Consider the following 16,918-nt stretch of genomic DNA (forward strand, 5'->3'; position numbering starts at 1 on the left):
AGTTGAGATGCAGATAGGCAATGCTCGACGGCGCGTTGCTCAGCACCGGCGCTGGCAAGCACATGATCCGGACGCCCGCTCGGTGGACACAAGGGAGGGGACGGCCTAGACGGGATACCTGGTCGAGGGATCATCACAGGACACCAGGAATGCGCTGACCCAAGACGCGGAAAAGACGCAATACTGGGGAAAAAAAAAAGGCGGAGGAAGATGATCGAGACATCAGAAGCGTCCGACATTCCCCTTTCAGATCAGTAGAAGAGAACATCGCAATCATTGTTCAGGTAGATCAGCGAGCATATCGCTACACCATACGATGACCGACCAACCATCCAACCACCAGCCATCCCGCCACCAGCAAACCCGCCCCCGCACCATCCCCCTCCCCTCCCAAAATCACCACTCCACCAGCCTCTCCCCCTGCCAAAACCCGCCCTCCACCTCTCCCCCCTCCGTCCCGAGCGCCAACCACACCGGCGTCCGCGCGCCCTCATCCACACTCTTCACGCCCCTCCCCTTCGTCATATCCGTATTGACCCACCCAGGACAACAAACCTGGACGCCCCTCTTCTCCCTCCCCTCCTTCCTTGCCTCATCCTCTTCCCACGCCGCAACCGCCTTGGTCGCCGCGATAAGCCCAGCCTTGGACACGGCGTACGCGGCGCTCGGGAACCCCAGTTGCTCGTGCGAGCCGTCGGCGACGGCGGCGGCGAATTCCGTCATCAGGGCGGTGGCGGCGGAGGCGGGTGGAGCGGGGGATGATGGGGAATACGTGGCGGCAGAGCGGAAGCGGGAGGCGAGGGCGGAAGGGTATTTGGACAGCGAGCCGGCGATGCTGGCGATGTTGATGAGGCGGCTGGTGCGGGCGGGGGCGAGGAGGGGGAGGAGGGCGAGGGTCGCGTGCAGGGTGCCGTGGTAGTTTGTCGCGAGGGTGGTGGTGGCGACGGTGGCGTCTTTTGCGCGGTGTGTCGGTCGTCAGTTTGGAGGACTGGGGGGGAGAGGGGGAGATGGAACGCACCGAAACCGTCCATGGCGATGCCGGCGTTGTTGATGACGACGTCGATGGAGCCGTGGGCTTGCTGCAGGTCCCGGGCGAAGGCGTCGATGCTGGCGTTCTTGCTGACGTCCAGCTCCTTGAAGGCGAGGCTGACGGGGCCGCCTTGGGCCTGCAGCACCTTGGCCTTGAGCAATTGGTCGTCTGCTTCAAGTGTCTTTAGCGCAGTCTGGCCGCGGGAGGCATCGCGTGCGGTGAGGTAGATGAGGAGCGGGCCGGTGTTGAGGGCCGAGGCGGGGTACTGGAGGGCGAGGTTGCGGACTGCGGTTGTTTCGCCATGTCAATATCAGGCTTCGATTAGGAATATGTGTCGGAAATGGAAGCGATCGTCAGGAGGAGGGTCATGTGTCTGGAGAGGAGGTGGTGGTGGTGTGGAGCGATGGGCAAATGGCGCGGGGGAGATGGCGGGGTAGGTCTGACCAATGGCAAGGCCGATTCCCTTGTTGGCGCCAGTAACGGCTGCGACGCGTGCGTAGGCTGTCATTTTGCTGTGTCCGTCTTGGGAAAAACGATGATGGTGAATCTAGGGCCGTCAAAGATGCTGCTTTCCCCGGGTTATAGAGTCGTGTTGCTCAATTTGTCAGCGGAGATACAGAGTGGTGGGTCTGTCCTGACGTCAGCATGGCAGGGGACGCGCAGTCACGGGAACTCGCGACTCGCAGCAGTCAGAGGCAATGAAAGTGCGGAGAAAGAACAAGAGAATCAATTAAAGTTGAAGCTGAACGCAAAATCAGAAGCGGGTATCCATATCCATCAAACCATCCCTCTCATCCCAGAATTACCACCGTCCTCGAGTCATGGGCATTTAAATAGCAGGCCTCTCGGTCCTGGAGATGATCCAGCATGCATCTGACTCCATGTTAGCAGCACGCATTAAATATCCGATGGCACGAAGGCTTACGCAGCACGCCGGGAATCCAGCCCAGAATACTCAAACAGATGCTGATCAGAAAGTCGGCGCCGCAGCCGCGCTTGATGAAGACAGGCACAGGCGGCACAAAAATCGCCAGGAAGTAGAGGAGGACGTCAGACTGGTGAGCGTTGTCAGCAATCATGAGTTGTAAAGCGTGGTGCGTTAGGGGCGCTGATCAGGCACATCCGAGCGCTCCGACCGCTGGCGGGATGCATGCGGTGCTGTCTCTCACAACTCCGCAGCCATCCAGTAGCCGGGCTAGCGAGAGCAGCAGACGCATCTCACGCCATCAAAGATCCGATATGAAAAGGAGAGGGCGACTCACCGTCGAAGAAGGCGGGCGGCCAGACATGTTGTCTCAAAAGTCGTCGATGTTCGAGATGCGGAGAGGGTGGTGTGTGTCGCGTGAAGGCTTCGTCTCGAAATACAGCAAAGCAGGGCAGTTGCGAAGTCGTCAAAAAAGTCGAGAGCGAACAATCCAGGCACCAGAGGGCGGTCCTTAAATAAAAGCAACAAGCCTCAGGCCAGGCCAGGCTGGGCAGGCCGATGACGCCGAGCGATCCGGATCTGCGGCAGTGCAGACAGGGAGCCGCGACGAATCACGATGCGGCCCGCGCACGGCCATTGCGTCACACGGGTGGCGCAGGCTGGACGGGACGTCGGCACGGCTTGGACGGCCGGCGGCGAGGCTTGTTTTTTTCGCCGAAACGGTGGTGGCGGTGTGGCGCATGGTGCAGCGGCTGTTGCTTGCGTGTTGCTAAGAGGCAAAGTGCGTTGGCGTGGTGGCTGTTGGAGAGGACGTGTTGGTGGTGGCAGGCTGACGTTGTTGCGCGAATAAATCGTGGCCTCGCTCTGCTGATGGATCAGCATTTCCCCTCCGCTCTTCCTTGCCATTATTTCCTGCTACATGGATGCTACTGTCATGCGGTGCTTCTCATCGTCAAATATCGTTATTCGCACAGTGGGCCCCCTTTGAAGCTCCATGGCCGTCGGGATCCACAGCATGCATTCTCAGCGTCTGCGGCCCGAGCCTGGGTGGAGACTGCGCCCCAGAAATGTTCGAGAGTTATTGAACACTGCTCGATTATTTTCTTCGCCCAGCACGGCGGATGAATTGACCTAAGAAAGGACACGACTGTTTTATATCGTCTCGGCCTTGTAATTTCGTTCAGAAAATACTTTCATGATCAGTCGTGACTATCAAGCAGAAGCACTGTAACGAGGGACTTCATTCGCCGAGACACAACCCAATTTCACTCTGTCATTAACAACCGGCAATCAACAACCTGGCCGGAACGGTAAGCATCTCAATTGTCATCCCCGCCATCGAGCAAACCGATGAGTCCCGGCGGAATCTGGATCAGTCCGCCTTTCCCCTGATACGCAGCGATAGTGTCGTCGAACTTGGCTTGTATTTCGTCGTTGATGGGTGTAGCAACCGACGTGAGGGAGGGATCGAGGATGGCAATGGTCTGACCAGGTGTGAATATAGCGCCTGTGGGATCGGAACTGCCAGACGGCAACGCAGAAAAAGGAAGAGGGAAGGGATACTCACAGCATCGCCCAGATCCTTGGCTCCATCTTTCTGGTCCTCAAGATTCGATCTCAGAAGAGAAATGACATCGATGAGCCCAAAGCCCGCCTTTTCAAATTCCGGTTCCTTGGATTTGATGTTGTCCAATAGGCTGTTGATCTGCGGTTGAAGCTGCAAGAACTGCTGGCCGACAGTGGCGCTATCGATGGGGTCAGCATTTGCTTTGCATAAGCGAAAGCAGCAGGAACTTACGAGTCCGCAACGTTCAACACGTCAGTTGCTTTGGCGATGGCAGTGGCATTGGAGATGGCGTCGCCGAGGTCGCTGGTTGCCGACTGGATCTCGAGAAGCTGGACGATGCCCTTGAGACCACCCGAGTATGCGTTGAGCGTGTCGTTGGTCGTCTTGATGTTGTCTCCGATGGCCCCGAGTGCTTCACCGAAGGCGGCGGCACCACTGGGAACTGGCTCATCTTCACCGCTCTCGATTGGAGTTGGCAGCCTTTCCTCGATGCTCCGCTTGGTTGGAGCAATTGGAACGGCAATGACGGCCGAGAAGAATAGGAGGGCAGCCAGAGTACTGAAACGCATGGTGGTGGGAACTCTTGTTGTTTCGCAATGGGAAAGTAACCTGGTATGAGCAAATTTCGAGTGCAGCCAACGGGGAAAGCGACGAGATTAAACGGACAACGTGCGGTAAAAGAATGCGCTGGGCAAGTACCAAGCCCACAAGAAACCCTGGAATGTCTCGGCTGAATGCTGCCGTGTGTGAATAATCAATGATGCAATAATGCTTGGGCTCCTCGGTACAGTGACAAGAAACTGTGGTTTTCCCCGCTCGACCAGCTCATTCCGTCAGCGACACCATTGCAAACGCACATGATACCGAGAAACGAGAGGAGAAAACAATGTGATCGGCGCAATGTGGGGAAAATCCGGGGTAGCGGCGGGAAAGATGAGCTTAAAATGCGCGAGATAGGCAGCTCGTAACCTACTTGTGGTTAGTCAGGTACAGGGCGGGGGGATTTGAGATGCAGGTGCACGCCACTGCCTCGGCCTACTGGCGAACGCTGCTGATGAGCACAGCGGGCAAAATTACAGGTGCACTGTGCGTAAATAAGGCTTTGGTTCATTCTGTGCCGTCAGAGCTGTTCTCAGCGGTCGCGGTAAAAGATAGAGCCACATAGCCGGTTTGAATTATTGGAGTTCCGCATCGTGTGGAGATGGAAGCGCTCGCTTACGTCGCATTGAGAAATTCTGGCGGGGGTGTAGGTCCGGGATCCCCCTCTTGAGACCCTCATCATAGGTTCATCCGCTCTCACACATCCCTGAACATTCATCAAAACCTGGCCTTATGACCCCGCACTCGGCTCGGATTACTGCAATCGTCTTATTTAAGCATCCTCTCTAGTCTAGATAATCAGGATCTCCGAGGCGTAATGCTTGCACATGCCATCGCCATGCATGGAGAGAGATATGGTGTTGTTTTGCTTGATTAGCCAAGATATTCGCTACCTTCGGACCTTCATGGAAGTTGTATCCCCGCGCTGCTTGGTTGAAATGGCGACTCCTTGAAACTAAAATGTAGAAGCGAAATTGATGCCATACGCTTTACGAAAGGGAGACGCCATAATCCGTGCAGGTGTGCAACTCATCGTCATGCAAGAAATTGTTGAGATCAGCCTTCCAAGTTGGTACTCCCGGAAGCATATTGAACTAGTCGCACTCTTCCTACTAAACCTACCAAACATGGTCATCATTCCCACGGAGAATGGAACAGTGGCAGCGAAGATAAGAGTAGAATCCGCCAACTTCCACCCCGTCTGGGTTCTCGGGAAAGAAATTCAAGCCGCCGAGGGCCCTTCGAGGAAGGGAGAATATGCTTCATCGTATTGCCATCCTCCGCGGGCAAGATACAGCGCTCTTCCCAAGTTTCCGACGACCAAGAACGATCCATGCCCTTCAATCTCGGTGTATGAGCCGCGGTAGTGTGGCCCTACGATGAGTATTTGCAAGTTGTCTCGATTGAGGTCTCGTATCAAACACGCTTCTGACGAACAATAGGAGATATTTCTGCCCAGTCCCAAGTTTATTCATATGTTGTATTTGGCTCTTTGGCACTACCAAGCCCGGCAACGAAAAGTGTTCACGCTCTTCTGTAGGTCGTATGTGATGCATCCTCTCCTGATGTCCTGTCATCTCCTCGAGGAGCCAGAACGGTAGCACGAGAGGTACTCGGCGGCGGATTGGCAGTAGGCGATACCCGTGGAGCCAATGGGTCGGCTGGCGCGTGCAGAAGGTATCCAAGCGAACGGCGGTCGGAAGCGCATTGCGGCGGCGGACGAGTCGGGGGCGTAGGCAGCGAGGAATGCAAGCGGCCGCGGGAGCGCCTGCATCGATGAGCAAAGTTGGATGATCCGGATTAGGCGCAAAGAGATGGTGGTCATGGGACTGCAAGCCGGAGGGATAGCTGCGGAAGAGCGTTGGGGGAAAGCGCAAGCCCAACGACAGCGGACAGCGCGAGAAACGGGACGAGCAAGCGAAGCGCCTGCAGCAGCAGCATCACAGCGTATCGTGGAGTAGCGTCGCTTCAACAAAGACGTCGACAGGCCATGAACAAGCCGCGTTGACTTTCGCGGCGCCGGCACGCCCGCCAGGCTGGAGGGTGCCTAATTTAGGCCCTAAAAGCGGCTGCGGGGCCCCGAACAACGCCTCCCTCCAGTGGCTTGCCAACTGCCAGTCCCCACTGCCTGCCCAACTCTGCGCGCGCCGACAACGCCCTTTCGCAGCCGCTGGCACAGCCGCCCGGTCGTCGCCGCTCATGGTCACCCACCGAAGCGCCAAACAAATTCGCTAGTGCTGCTACAGCTTGGTCGCCCACCGACGCGCAAACTAAATTCGAGAGGGCTGCTACACCCGCGCAGCGAATGGACACCTACCGAAGCGCCAAACGAATCCGAGAGGGCTTCTACGCCCGCGTAGCGCATGGTCACTCACCGAAGCGCTAAACAAATCCGACAGGGCTGCTACGCCCGCGCGGCGCATGGTCGCCCACCAGAGCGCAAACCAAACCCACGAGACTGATGCTGACGCCCGAAACGGCCAACCAAGCAGCACTGGATCTGGCTTGCGCTTTGGTGGGTGACCATGAGCGGCCGCCGCCGCAGTCGCTGAAGCGAGGGCCCAACTCAGGCGCCAAATTTAGGCACCCCCTGCCACCGCTGCGCGAGGGGCCGGCCTGTCTTTCGACGCACTTGTCGACTGGCAGTCAAACAGCCACGCGGCGCAATTGCCGCTGCCGGGCCCTGCTGCCGGTGGCGTAGGCGGATGCACCGCTGAAAGGTGCCTGAATCAGGCCCTTCGCAAACGCTCGCTCAATGTCCGAGTTCGCGGCCTGATCACGGCTAGCCGTGCTGCTCTGCTGCGCTCCGCGTCGCACTGCGCGGGCGCTCTCAGCGTTGTTATCGGCGGAAGGCCGAGATTGGCCCATGTACTTGTTGGTGTCGTCTTTTCGTGGACGCTTCCGTGTCCGGTGACGAATTCTCGTGCGTTAAGCCCAGCCTTCTCAGCCGAGCCTCTCAAGATGTTAATCACGGATCTCAGAGCTGCTTTGCCAAGTTTGTCACGTCCTGCTGCCTTCATCCTAGCTAGTAAAGCTGCTGTTTCGTTCGGGCCTCCCGCGAATGGCCATCAACCGGATTCGCAAGAGTCACTGTACAATTCCTTTCACCCGTACCCGCTCCCGGCCATCGTTTCTTGCATACTCGCACAGTTTCTCATGTCTGCTTCGTGTCTAGGCTTCCCCACGCCCGCTATGTAAGTAGAAGTCGTGCCCATAGAGCTCACTGATCATCCCGCTTCAGCAGTCCAGGCACTCACACTTCTACTTATCTTGATCGCTGCCGCAACCAGCGGTTTCCCCGCATGAGAAGCTCCTCTCTGTTTCCCATGGGTAATATCCCTCTTATCCAATTCCACGACGCTTTAACCTACGCCGAGACCGCTTTGTGCTGGCCTCCGCTGCAGTGGAGGCCTCAAGACATAAGAACAATGGGATTACTGTCAATATACCCCAGGTAGACAATGCAAGTCATCATAGCTTTCGTTATCTTTTCTTCTACCTCCTGCAGTCTTTGGACAAGGATCATCCGTCCACGTAGCCTCCAGGTGCAAGCCACCTTATCGAAAGACGTTAATTGCCATGCGGATAGCCGGCCCTCTTGGTTCTCTTTTCTACGGAGGATATGAGGTAATGAGCGGCTGAAGGATACACCAGTAATAAAGCATGATTCCCTCTTCTCTAGCCGTTGTCCATTGAACCCGTACAACACGTAGAAAGCCTTGACTGCCTTTACGAGACTGTGCTTCTCAAGATTATCGACCTCGAATGGTGTTGAGAAGCACATGAGGTTCAAGATGCAAGCCATTCTTCTCCATCGGAACACTACAATGTCGGCAAAAGCGTTTCAGATGATGTATTTGCTTGTAGTAAAGAGCCGTCCACCAAGTCAAGGTCCAAGCCCCAAACGATGCTATCTGAACTCCCTCCTTCAGTGACCACTTTCCACCAACTCTCTGCTCTACCAAACACACGATATATTCTCCGTCATCTGTGCCAAAGTACTCCAACAGAAAAGCCAAGGCCCTCTTCTCAAACAAAACACGCCAGCCCGTTATGTCCAGTATGCAAAGCCACAAGTAACCTCCCACCACACTCCACACAACGGTATGCCCATGTCTCTCCGTCTGCGGTGTCGACCACGAAGGCTGGTAACGGTCGGTCGTCTCGATATCGGTCGATCTCGTACGTATTCAAGAGTCAGCAACGGTCCATCAAAACAAGCGGCGGAGGGGGGAGGGAAGACTTGCCTTTTGCCCAAGCCCACACGCGCCCACCACAAGCCAAACCACCGAAAGCGCGAACGGAAAAAGGGAAAACGAAAGAACAAAGGAAAGAACAAAGGAAAAACCCCTCCTCTCCCCTCCCATCACCCTCCCCTCTCGAGGCCCCCTTACCGGCACCTTCTGCACGGCGGCCCCTTCGCCCACAGGGCTTCGCCCACCTTAGCGCTTTTCCCACGCACTCCGGCTACCGCCAGAGGTGGACGCGCATGACCGCGTTTTCCCCTTCGCTTCCCTCCACCCTTCCCCTCTTCCGCCTTCTTTACCTTTTTGCGTTTCCCCTTCCCAAAAAACCACGGTGCCATGGCAACAGCTTCCATGGATCCTTACCCGTGCACGCCGGGGAAGAACGGAGCGATGATGAATGAAGCCACCCAGCCTGCACCGCTTACCTTTCGCCTTCTCCGCCCTTCTTCATTGTTGGGGCGGTGAGAGAGTTGTGGTTGGTGATCAGGCGGTGCGGTAGAGATGGTTGATGTGGCTGGGCGTCAGCACGTACGTACGCGTCTAACGACGAACGACGACGGTGCTGAACTCGCGTTCTTCCCCTTGGCGTGGTTTGTCCTCCTCCGAGGGCCTGGCTTGAGCTTTTTGCCGGCTTCAGCTTTTCTTTTTTTCTTTTGGAGCGGAGCAGCGCGTGAGAATGTGTGGATGGGATGGGGTTGTGTGGCACGCTGCTCGGCTTTTTGGTTTTTTTTTTCTCTTTTGCTGCTGTGATGGCGACGACCGCGTGCACGCTTTTACCCGGCGTCGACCGGCCCTGTTGAGTTCTTTGGTGGGCACGGTCGGAGAGGTTGTTGGCTGGGCGGCGCACGCGGTCTGTCTGCGTCCTTTTTGGTTAGGTTTTCGACGCTGAGAGAGTCTTTAACGCTCTCTTTCTTTTCACCTGTTTTTTTCTTTTCTTTTGTTCTGGTTGTGGGGGGTTTTTTTTGGGGGGGTTGGTGGGAAGGGAGGCGCGTTGCGCCTGCTTGGATGGCTGGCTGCCGCTGACACCCGCGTGCTTGTAGCGAAGAGTTTGGGTTTGTTGAGCGGTGTCGGCGGCGTGGCGCGGGATGGGTGCGGTCGTCTGAGCGAGCGAGCGAGCGAGCGAAGCAGCTGGTTTTGTAGAGCTGAGTGGTTGTAGCTGAGTTTGAGACTGCTGCTGCTTTGATCGATGCTGGCTGGCTGGCTGGCTGAATGACCGCACGCCTCCCTTCCCTTTGCGGCAACGAGCGCGACGATGGCTGGAACGTGATGGAGGTCGTCGTTCCTGGTGGCTTTGAGAGAGTAGCCAAGTCCAGCTTCGAGATCTGAGAACTGCGACAAGGACTTGAGTGAAGAACGTCCTGCTGGCTTTGAGAAAGAGAGAGCCCTGTCGTGTCTCGAAGATCTGAAGATTGCACGGTTTGAAGGTGTGCTTCTGGATGCCGGTGTCGCGCTCGCTGGACGCGATGCTCCTGTCATGCTTGATGAGTGCTCTTTTGTGCTCGGCGGATGGAAGCGAGATCCCGGGATCGCTTCTCCGTCATGGCGGAACGCGGCTGAATGAATTTGAGCCGGTCTTCGTGTGACATGATGGGTTTGACTGTCGAAGACTGTCGCCAATGTCCGAGGCCCAGAGAGAGAGTAGGGGCAGGCGGACTGAGCTGAGCGGATGAGTTTTCGCTGCACCGAGATGGCGGAACGCGGCTAAGAGATTTGCGCCGGTCTTCCTGTGACTTGTTCGATTTGATGGTCGGGAAGATTCGCCAATGTCCAAAGCCCAAGAAGTGGTAGCGGGCAGATGGACTGTGGGTGAGCTGAGCGCATGAGTTTGCAGAGCGGAGTTGTGCTTCTGCCCGAGTTCCTTTTGAAGTGATGACTTGCCAGTCGTGAAAGTTTCGCGGCGTCAAAGGTTCGTTTTGTTCATGAGGTCTCGAGGGCGGGAAGCTTGGTGTGCTGCTGCCAGAGCCAAAGTTCAGAGTCATAATTGTGCGTGGCTGGAAGGAGGCAGAGTGCAGCTTGGGGGGGAGAAAGGCACGTGTGATGGGTGCGTGCGGATTCTCCTGCTGGGTAGCGGAACGGCTGTCGGGACGAGCTTTCTTGGAGAGAAGTCGGTGAAGTCTTGTCCGGTCCGTTGCGTTCACTGCCCAAATGCAGAATCTTGCTGCCGGGATCGTTGTTGTCGTTGAACAACAGCCCAGGGCGGGCTCGAAAGGAAAGGAGAAGCTCGAAATGGTGAAGAATTCTGGTCTTGTGTCAGAAATTGTCCTGTGATGAGCAGCTGAAGGGAGAAACTTACGGTTTGTGGAGCCTTCCTGCACATCACTGAGAGGTTGAGCTGCCTGCTACCAAGTCCGATTGTGCCATGAAGAAGGGTTGGCTCGAAGACAATCTGGAAATCGGTGGTGTTTCTGTTCGTGTGGCAGCAGGCAAGCTGCAAGTACGGGCGCGACCAAGCCCTGGATAATGAGACATAGCCTGCTTGTGACCTTGCCAGATCTTTTCTGAGAAGTGCCGCCGCTCTGCTTGGTTGTGCCTTGAACTGCACGGGTGATCGCTTGCTTGATGGTGCATTGAGCAGATCTTCGAGAGCGCATAGATCAACGCTGAACTGTGGATGATTGTAAGATTGCAGGCGGCGGCTGTTGAGATGTGGTTTTGTGAGTTTGGGCAAGGTCGTTGACAGCGCATGTGTGCAGTTGCCGTCAAGCTGGGGTCCGACGCGACGTGTCTGATCATGAAGAAGTGGAACAGTCTGGTAAAGCGTGAGACCGGTGCTTTTGAAGCAAGGCATATCGTCTCAAGCGGCTCATTCGTGTCACTGGTCTCGTTTCTGTGTCCTTGGTGAAGAAAGTTCCGCGGACGTTGAAGACCTGTCGAGACACTCTTGGAGCCGCTCTGAAGTGAACGAAGAACTCCCACCGTAGCAGCTGCTTTCCTTCAAGGCCCGCAAATGGTAAAGACCATCGATGAGAGTACAATAAGGTTGGCTCATCGGAGGGAAAGCTGTCGCATGTGATGGTTGTGGGAAGTCTTCGTGATGACACGGCTGTTCCGAAGCCTCTGTTCACTGCAAGCCCAAAAGGAGGAGAGCCACAGTCGATGAGAGCGAGGCATAAGCCGAGGACTTGCGTAGGGTGCATGATCAGAAAGAAGTGATCAAAATGTAGAATCCCCGCTGCACCTGAAGAAAGCGCAAGTCCTGGCATCCGGAAGCCTTTGGTGTCTGAAATCCGCCATGTGTGAAACACTGGTGTTCCGAAACCTCTGGTCACTGGAAACCCAAAGAGAGAGATGTGAGCTTCAGTGGAAGAGAAAGAGGCATGGGCCAAGGAATCGCGCGAGGTGCATGATCATAAGAAGCGATCAAGTTGTGAAGTCCCTGATGCACCTGAGAGAAAAAGCGCAAGTCCTGGCGTCTGGAAACCGTTGTGTTGAAAATCCGCTAAGAAAAAAAAAACCGAATCCGGCCTTCCGAAAGCCTCAAAATGCTGAACGCCCGAGTGTATGGACACAAGGAGTCTGGGCTGCATCGAGAAGAAGTCTGAAAGAGGCGTTGGCTCGGGCTCGCGCAAGGTGTGTCATCGTCGAAAAAGAGAGCGACGTGAAAAGTTCACCGCAACACCTGAGAAAATAGAGAGAGAGCGCGAGTCCAAGCTGCTGGAAGGTCCGGTAGTCGAAATCCGCTAAGAAAAAGTCCTGACAATGGCTAAGGTCGTCACTCTGTGCTGCCGAATGTCCGAAGAGAATCGAGGACGTGAAGAGTGAGCAACGTTGAGTGACAACTGTCAGAGAATCTGCGCAAGGTGCTCGATCGAAGAGTGTGATCGTGATGTGAAAGCTCGGAAGCACCAAACAGGAAGCGCGGGTTCTCGTCGACAGGTAGGCGTAAACTCTGGACTCGCGCGTGGTGCTTGATCAGAAAGAGGGAGTCATGATCAGAAACCGCCGTAGCACACAAAGAGAGAGGTAGCACGAGTCGGAGTTGCCAGAAAGCCGTAATGTCAGAACAAAATGTCGAAATGCTGTGGCTTGCAGAGCCTCCGTTTGCCAAGGGCTCGCTTCGGACGTCGTCAGAAGCAGGAGCCGGAAGAAGAAAAGGCAAAGAAGATGAGGCGTCGATCTCAGATTCGCCCAGGATGCCCGATCGAAAGGTGATCGTAGAGCCCAGAGGCTCGTTGCATCCGAAAAAGGGAAGGCGAAGATCAGAAAAAGAAAGAAGCAAAAACAGCATGTCGAAATCCACCAAAAAAAAAAAAAAAAACTTTTCTCGTCTCTGAAATGCGCAAGGAAAACTCTTGGTTCGATGGTCGAAAACAGCTCGCGAGAGCCGTAGAGAGATCAACCGAGGAACCGGAAAAAAGTCGTCCAGAAAAGCTCATCGGAACAAGCAAACACGCACAAGAAAGAAACCGAAGGTCATGAAGCCGAGGTCGAAAGGGAGAAACCATGGGCGAGAACTTCCAACGGAGAGAAAGTGAATACCGAGATTCAAGAGCGATTCGAAGCCAGTCAGAGCTGGGAATTAAGGCAAGCCACCGTCCGACAAGACTATCTCACAGCGACGCAAAAGCGGTCTGCGAGACAGCCTCGTCCTTCAGGTCGGCAAGCCACCAGTTGACTTGGTCGACATCCACGAGGCCGGCGTACTTGACCGCGTTGAGCATCTCCTTGCCCTTCCGCAGCTTTTCCGCCAGCTTTCGTGGCATCAGCTTCCTGATCTGGGTGAAGACAGCCTGCACATGACTGTCGAGCGACTCGGCGGTAACACAGTCCACAGAGTCCTCATCAAACAAGACGAGGATCTTGTGGATCATGTTGGCCTTCGGGTCGTCCAACTTCAAGGCATTCTTGGCCTTCTTCGACAAGGGACGCGCCTGGAGAGCGGTGCTCAGATCGGCGCTGCCATTGCCCGCAACCGCGTTGTCCGTCGACGGAGCCGCAACTTCCACGTCCATACCCTCGGAAGGGCTGCCCGTAGGCGCGAACATCTCAGCTGTGGCACCCGACGCAGGAGGACGAGCGGGAGCGGCGGTGCTGTCGGTCGTGGTGCCGGTCACCTGGTCTGCAGCGGCAGACGAGCTGCCGGCAGACGGCGCAGGGACGGCGGGAACGACGGTCGTGACGCTGGTCACCTGGTCTGCAGCGGCAGACGAGCTGCTGGCAGACGGCGCAGGGACGGCGGGGACGACGGCGACAGATCCGGCGGCCTGCGACGTGCAAGCGGGTCCCGGGCCAGGAGCCGCGACGCCCATGACGGCGCCAGAAGACGCCTGGACGACGGGCTGGGCGCTGACCGCGGGAAGAGAAACCGCAGACGAAGCAGGAGCCGGGGCAGCGGCAGGCGCAGTCTTGTCATTGTCAGCGGTGGTGCTGACGGTCTTGTCCTTGGGGGCGGCTGGGGGAGGGGCGGGAGAGGAAGCCGACGGCGCCGCGATCGCCGACGACTGAGCCTTGCTCACGGAGCCCAGGCCTGTTCCAGCCGCCGCGCGAGCAGCGGTGGCATCATCGGCCTGGACTTCCCCGCGCAAGCACGGGAAGTTCAACGGAGGGAGTTGTGCAGACTCGAAGGTGCGAGCCGACGTGTACTGCACAGAGCTCCCATTCCGAGAGCAGGAGAAGGTGAAGGGGAATGCGCCCAGACGAAGACCGTATCTGGGAACAGCCCGAGGAAGAGGCTTGAGCACGGGAGCGGCGCTGGGGCCTACCCGCGCCTCCATGGCTCCGAGGTTAGTCGAAGCTGGGGATGCTTTGCGTCTGTGCCGGGCAGCCTTGAAAGGCTTGCCGCCGACGTCAGCAGGGAACATCCTGAGGCGGTCCACAAGGGCCACCCGTTCCCAAACTCCGAAAATCCTCTTCACCTCGGAGGCAAAGGGGGCGTAGACCAGCTCACCGCTGGAGTCCCGTTTGCGGCTCTGGCCGTCAACCGGGGACGTGCTCCACGGCGAGTTACTCATGTAGGCGTCCGTAGCAGTGTCGGACACTGACAGACCTCCGAGCGAGGCTGTCAGCGTGTCGATATCCTGTTCGTTCGCCTGCAATTTTCTGGTTAGATTCCGTTCAAGCAAGCAGGATGAGTGAGGTGGAAACGTACCCAGCTGAAGTACGTTGCCGGGTGTTGGTACACAACACCAACCATCTGTCCGGCGGTGAACTGGGACATGGTTGCGGTGAGGTGAGGGTGGTGGGGGTGCGGATTGAAGAAGCGGAGGGGGCGGTGGTCGAGAAGCTTGATCGGACGGTTGATGATCGTAGTCGTAAGGTGGGCTCGGGGAAGCGGCACAGTACTCGTAGAAAATCGGTTGTCGACGATGAGGCTGGAGAGAAAAGAGGAAAGGGTTGAGGGTCGGCGGGCGAAACGAATATCTACAGCAAGATCTCGCTTAGCAGGCGCGACGTGAGGCAAACGCGACGTGAGGCAGGCGCGACGTGAGGCAGGCGCGACCCGACGTGCTGCGCGGCGGCCGGCCAATGAGAGGTCGGTGACTGGCAGCCATAGTGACTACCACTGCACCAGTATGGCAGTTGCGCCCGCTCCGGAACAGCTTCAGGCCGCCTAACCAATTCAGAGAGCGTCTGACGGTTCAGGCAGTCCAGATACGGCGGAAAAGCTCTCTCGCAGCGAGCAGCAGTGTCTGCAAGCCGCGGATCGTATACACTTCAGTGATATAGCGTCTGAGGCGGAACATGAGCAAACTGGAGGATATGAACGATTATATACAGAGTTCCTCGTCATCATAGAGTTAAGCCCGTGTTCGAGCGGTGCTGAAGGCGACCGGGACGCTTCTATACAAGAGTATGTGGTCACAGCAAGCAATCCTACCACGCTGCCGCAATCAAAGCCGCGCGCAAGCAACAGGCATCTTACGATGGTCGCTCCACCACAAGTACTCCCGACTGCAAGTTTGCGGGCGTTCACAATCATTGTTGCGACACAATGGTTTGCGTCGCAAAACGCTGGCCGCGCGACGTTGACATGGCCCGTGCGCGAGGTGTGGTGTTTTCGCGCCATCCCCGGACGCCCCACGCAGCCGTGCGCCCCCCGCAAAGCTTGAATTTAGCGACTTCCGAACCTGAAAAACATAGCCGCTGGTCTTGACCTTGATGCGTCTCCGTGCGAGCATAGTGCCAGCAAGAGCGCGCGGGCGCAATGTGCATCGCGATAGTGAGATACTACGAGCGCGCGGCAGCCGATGCGGTTCGGCCAGTGACGTCATCAGCAGCGACCGCGACAGACCGCGACAGCCCGCGCTCGGCGGAGATCGAGGCTATCGGATTGCGCTCCGCTGGCGGTCGCAGCCGCAGGCACCAAGTCGCGCAGCTACACCAAGGCAATGCGACCGTGATGCGCGGTCGGCTGGGCTGGCCATGGCATCAGCGGTCGCGCAGCGCTGGGTACACTCTCACTTCGTGCGCTCAGATTGTCCGCTCCTTAATAGCGGCTGCTCAGTGCTAATGGAAAATGTCTGCACCTCACCCCAGGACACAGCGTGAACAGAGGTTGGTGTCTACGACCGCCCGCAGCGTCAGTGTTTGACGCGTGCGCCCAAATGACCTTCAGTGCTGCGACGGAGAAAAGCGGCAGCGGACGCGGTTCTCCATTGCCATGGGCGCTTCGCTCGAATGAACCACTCCTGCTGAGCGCAGACCGGCTGAACGACCAGGGCTCGCGCTATTACTGGGCGTATGTTGCTTCGTTCGCCGCTACAGCCGCTGCGTGTAGGCCCCTCCATCGCCGGCAGGACAGGCTTGGACAAGCGTATTCCGCGATGCGGCTGCACATTTGCCCCTCCAGAAAAGTGATGGAGCTGACTTTCGAGGATGTTGACGACTGCAGCACAGTTTCTTCAGAAGTCCCTGCTTTGCTGGCTCACTGAGCTTGTGGACTCCAGAAAGGTACCCCTCTCGATTGTATGCAGCGCCAACATCGGGGCAGCTGAACCTGGCATGCGTTCCAGCTTGCAAAAATGGGCGCGCACGAGGGCGGAAGGGCGGCGAAGGTGAGTTTTGTAAATGTGTGGACTGGTTGTCGACAAGTGACAGTGACAGTGGCAGCGCGGTGGCATCCTCAGGGCCTCGTCGCTAGCTTGAGGGCCTAATTTAGCGGGGCACCCGGCTGCATCGCCGCCTGCTGGGCCTGGCAGCGATGATCGCGCATCGTGGCTGCTTGACTGACAGTTGACAAGTGCGCCAAAAAGAAAAATGCAGCCTACGCGGGCGTTGGGGGGTGCCTAAATTAGGCCCTCGCCCCAGCGGATGAGCGCCGCTGCCGCCGCCCGTGTCACCCACCGCAGCGCCAACCGGGCCCAGCGGAACTGATGCTGTCTGGCCGTGGCGACGGCGCAAGGTCCATGTCACCCACCACAGCGCCAACCGGGCCTACCGGGACTTAAGCTTTCTGGCGGCGGCAGGGTCCATGTCACCCACCGCAGCGCCGATCAGGTCCAACGGGACTTACGCTGTCGCGCAGCGACGCAGAGCAGAGCAGCCGCTGCGTCCCAAAGCGGACGCCCGCCCGCCCGCCAACCGGCTGCGCCCAGCGGCAGGGCCTAATT

At 57.2% G+C, this 16,918-nt stretch overlaps 2 protein-coding genes across 2 annotated transcripts; both read right to left on the reverse strand.

Moving 5' to 3' along the window:
• Nucleotides 1-396: 396 nt before the first annotated feature.
• Nucleotides 397-4,091, reverse strand: SLS55_006004 (uncharacterized protein; the record flags this gene model as incomplete). Its single annotated transcript, XM_066777442.1, has 5 exons — nt 397-953; nt 1,019-1,315; nt 3,304-3,439; nt 3,523-3,700; nt 3,754-4,091. 5 exons carry the CDS (start codon nt 4,089-4,091, stop codon nt 397-399), a joined length of 1,506 nt encoding a protein of 501 aa, XP_066631537.1.
• Nucleotides 4,092-12,919: 8,828 nt separating this feature from the next.
• On the reverse strand, nt 12,920-14,526 carry SLS55_006005 (uncharacterized protein; the record flags this gene model as incomplete). Its single annotated transcript, XM_066777443.1, has 2 exons — nt 12,920-14,398; nt 14,458-14,526. The coding sequence occupies 2 exons, from the start codon at nt 14,524-14,526 to the stop codon at nt 12,920-12,922; spliced, it is 1,548 nt and encodes a 515-aa protein (XP_066631538.1).
• Nucleotides 14,527-16,918: the final 2,392 nt, after the last annotated feature.

Source organism: Diplodia seriata (genome assembly GCF_021436955.1).
Source record: "Diplodia seriata strain FDS-637 chromosome Unknown scaffold_6, whole genome shotgun sequence".
Classification (NCBI taxonomy): domain Eukaryota; kingdom Fungi; phylum Ascomycota; class Dothideomycetes; order Botryosphaeriales; family Botryosphaeriaceae; genus Diplodia; species Diplodia seriata.